The sequence below is a fragment of the Physella acuta genome, unplaced genomic scaffold (genome assembly GCF_028476545.2).
Source record: "Physella acuta isolate Inbredline_101_S28 unplaced genomic scaffold, ASM2847654v3 ptg000698l, whole genome shotgun sequence".
Classification (NCBI taxonomy): Eukaryota; Metazoa; Mollusca; class Gastropoda; family Physidae; genus Physella; species Physella acuta.
Window position 1 is genome coordinate 145,690 of NW_026732217.1, and position 4,311 is coordinate 150,000.

The 4,311-nt window shown below is 38.3% G+C and overlaps 1 protein-coding gene across 1 annotated transcript; it reads right to left on the reverse strand.

The window, feature by feature from the left end:
- Window positions 1-311: 311 nt before the first annotated feature.
- LOC131949445 (histamine H2 receptor-like) lies at window positions 312-1,775 on the reverse strand. The gene has a single exon (XM_059311351.1). The coding sequence runs from the start codon at window positions 1,773-1,775 to the stop codon at window positions 312-314; it is 1,464 nt and encodes a 487-aa protein (XP_059167334.1).
- Between the last annotated feature and the right edge of the window lie 2,536 nt (window positions 1,776-4,311).

A 4,311-nucleotide genomic window follows, 5' to 3' on the forward strand; every position in this document is an offset into this window, starting at 1 on the left:
GTGGACGGAATCGTTACATAAGAAGCGGGTTAAAATGAGTTGAAAGATTTGCCACAAATCCACAAACAAACAAATCAATAAATAAACAGAGTTTGTGAACTTAATGAAAGCTTGCAATAAAAACAACTGGATCTGATGTCTGCGACGGCATGGCTCAGTCGGTAAAAATTGTTTAGGGGGATTGGGGGGGGGGGGGGGTCGATGGGGTGGAGTATCTTTGACAACATTAAATACATGTATTACACATTACAATATTTTACGTAATTTATATAGTGCATTGGTAAACCCGACAAACAGTAGTTGATGATTAATTAATTAGCTTTTGTCAAACTGACGAGGGACGACGAATTTCCGGTCGTCTTACACCCCGACATGCGCAGTAAAATAGTCCTGAACTTCCTGTTCAGCGTGACGTAGATGACGAAGTTTACGGCGCTATTGGCGTAGGATGTCGTCACGACAACCATACTGTACATCATCTCAACATCTACGTCATCAAACACCGTCTCAAACATGACGTACCGGAAACGTATCAATTGGGTAAACCCGAAAACGGAACACACGGTCAGTAAAGTTTGCGTGGTGCGTAAGGAGGACGCAGAAACCGATGACGTCATTTTTAACCGTTTTCTTTGTATTGAAGCGATCTTGAAGAAAATGGCAGCCGAACCAGTCACGATTATAAGCAGCGACAGATAACTAGAGAACCAGCCCATTACGGTATCTAGGGCCGTTTCGTCCGTGTTTAGATGTATGTAGTAGGTGGCAGCACAGGATGTGACGTCAGAGAGTTGCAGGTAAGAAAAGACGAATATTTTAAAAAGCATGGACGTGTAGCCTATCCAGAAAATGGATACACATATGGATATTATCCACGCTCTTTTGGGTGTAAGGATGATGGCGAATTTTAGTGGGAAGAACACAGCGAGCAGGCGTTCGAGGGTTATGACCACACATAAGCAAGTGCTTGTACTCAAACCTATGTTGCTGATGACGACATTAAGTGAAGACATGCGCAGTAGGACCTCTACCTGCCATTGCTCCGCGCATGCGTATTCCAAAAAATTGTTCCCCAATGGTAGGTGTTTAGGAAACTGGACAAGGAACTTGAAAACGTCCATGGCGCCCAGCAAAGCGCAAATATCAGCGATAGCCAGACTAAAGAGAAAGATGTTGGAAGGTTTCTGGAATCCGCTCCGTTTCAGAACGGCGCAGTTGAGTAAATTGCCCACAATGCCGAACAGGGCGATTACAGGATTTACGACAACGGCCGTGTACCATTTTAAGATGATTCGAATATTTCTGTAGGGTGGTGGAGCTGTGGTGGATGTTGGGTGGAGTTGGGAGGTGTTGTCGATGGAGTTGGTCTCCACTTCCGGTATCAGTCCCGTGTTGTTGATACCATGTGAAGACCGCGAGAGATTTCTGGGTTGAGCAATGACGTCATCCTGGCCGAGAAAATCGAGCTCTTTGATAATGGTCTCTGTTGCTTGTTCCGTTTCTTTTTCCAAATGTCTGTCTAACCGTTTCTCTGTTGTCTGGTGTAATCTGTCTATGTATCCAAAACCCGGAACAATCTCCGTTCGATTCTCAATTCGGACATCGGAAACGGTGTGAGAAATTTGTGAAGTAACAGAAGTGTCTGTCTGTAATTCATCGTCGGCTCTCCAGTCGCTAAAGTTATTTTTGTAGCTATTGGCCTCACTTGAGTCTAGACTGGGAACTTGTGACGTAATCAACACCACCAAATATAAGACACGTGTTGTACATGTCATGATGCCGTCGGACGCGTTCTGACGTCAAGCTTCTAAATACGGCTTCTGTCTAATCAAAACAAAGTCTTTGTGACTAATTAATTTTGTTAAAATTGTATCTAGAAATGTTAGTTTTTTTTTCTTTACTTTGACGACGAACAAAATAATCTCGCTGAATAAAAACGTAGGTTATACATTCAAGTTTTATCGGTAATGTATTCACATTCTCTCTATATTTATCAAAATTAATTTCTTAAACTCTAAACACGGCATAATCAACAGCTTTTTGAAATCCAATATTAACATTTTACCACAACTTTAATCTTCTAATATCGAAAAAAAAAATTCTTTGAATTTTAAACTTTTTATTCATTTTAATATAATTTATTCGCTATTTTATGCAACCCGATGTGCCCAATTGTTTCTCCTTATGTGTATATAAAAAAAATGGAGGAATGTTTGTTTGTGTCGTTGAGTGAGCGGGATCGTTAAATAATCTCGTTACAATCTTACTACGGTATATACGAAACACCATTAGATTTTATTGTATATGTATATTTAGCTTAATTTAAAAAGTAGATAATAGTTAATCTTTTGAAGTTTCGTGAATAGCATTATAATGTACCATTACCCGTTAAAAGAAACCACGATTAACGGAGTTTGTCTATGGTTTTCATCCTAATAATCGAGACCGTAGTTAATAAAATTACAGATAATACAAGCTTTAAACGGTTTTGGTACTATCAATTTTCGTTTCATTTTTAAACCACACACTACATTTTGTTTTATTGATTGAGCAACGTCAGCCAGTCATAGTGTGTATGTCATTTAACACAACAATTTCAGACGTAAATTTTATATAATTCACTGAAATTGACCGTCTAACTTTTACAGCTTTATTTTTTGTTTGTTATACCAATATAATTTATAGTTAATGACTACCATTAAGTAAGTTATAGATATATAATTTACAGCGTGATTTTGCCTAGTTATGTGAGCTTTAGTATTACAGTTTTCAGCATAGGCTTGTGAGGACTAGTACAGCTTGGCTACAGTTTTCCGTAATACAACATTGCCAGCGTATTAGATATATACATGATAGTTAATGATTGCGAATGTTAAACGTGATTTTTACATTAGATTAGACCGTAGCTTATGGTGAAATATGATATAACCGATTGTAGCTGAACTTAAAGTGAATGAATTGTGTGTAAAATGAAGTGCTGTTACAAACAGCAATGGGAGAAATACAGTCAGCATTTAAAGAAATTATATCTAGTGTGAGCAAGTTAGTTTTAATCCATGAGATTTACTTCCCTTCTAGCATTTTTTTATTTTTTATTTTTTTAATCACCAATCATTGCGATAGAAAAAGTTTCTTGATTCAGAATTGAGTGTTTCGTAAGTACACAGGCAAGCTTGGAATCTAGAAGAAAACCCGAAAACAAAATTAAAATCACAGTGTTAGCAAAGTAAACAGCAGAGATGGACGCTACAAACTGCCATGCACGGGTTCGTGTTACTAGTCTTTTAAATTTCAGCGGGAAAAAAATGGCGATCATTCTCTCCAATGTGATGACAACTCACAACGTTGAGCTGTTGTTGACGCCAAAGGTAAACAACCCGATGGTCGCACGGTTTAATTTTAGAATGATCTCCCCTTGCCACTTCCGATTACAGTCGTACTCTATGAACAAACAACTCGGCGGATTGACCTCGGTGATTGGGACAAGATGGCCGCCACATCGAGACATCCGGAAAGGTAGACGTTCGCTAAAGCATGCCAACGCCGGGGTTTGTAGCAGGTTTTTGTAGCTAGTGTTTGTAATTGATGTTTGTAGCTGGTGTTTGTAGCTGGTGTTTGTAGCTGGTGTTTGTAGCTGGTGTTTGTAATTGCTGTTTGTATCTAGTGTTTGTGGCTGAGTGGCTGGTGTTTCTAGTCAGTGTTTGTGTTTGGTGTTTATTGCTGGTATTTAATGCTGGCTTTATTGCTGCTGTTTGTAGCTGCTGTTTGTAGCTGGTGTTTGTTTTTTTTAAATCTGATAAAAAGGAATCAGCGATTCACAGACAGAAGCCGCTTCTAGCCCGTGTTCAGTATGGCGATTAACACCTACTAAATAAACCGAAATGGTCATAAAGACACCTGTTATGAGTAGGCTAGGTCTATGTCAAAATAAAAAAAAAAACAGTAAGTTAAAAAAAGTATTTTTTAAAAATTATTTTGAAATGTTATTCAACAAGGGAAAGTACTTGATCAATATTTAGCTTTACATTTATCGCAGTTACCTCCCGTGAAGTTTTGAACTAAATTTAGCACTCAGGTTATTTAACAGCTGACTGATGTAAATTACTCAGTGGCGTCACTATGTCGGGTGTCACTCGAGGCGGTTAATGAGGGTGTCACATCACCCCTGCAACCGTTTTGCATCTTATATTTGATGTCACATCTTTTTCTGTTATTTTATTATTTTAACTTAATAAAGCACTATTTATTGGGTAAAAGTTTTTTTTTGGTATTGATGTCACCCTGTGGTAAATAACCTATGACTCATGTGAA

Excerpts from the sequence above, each read along its gene's own strand:
- LOC131949445 (XM_059311351.1), bottom strand. The coding sequence starts at position 1,775 with ATGACATGTACAACACGTGTCTTATATTTGGTGGTGTTGATTACGTCA.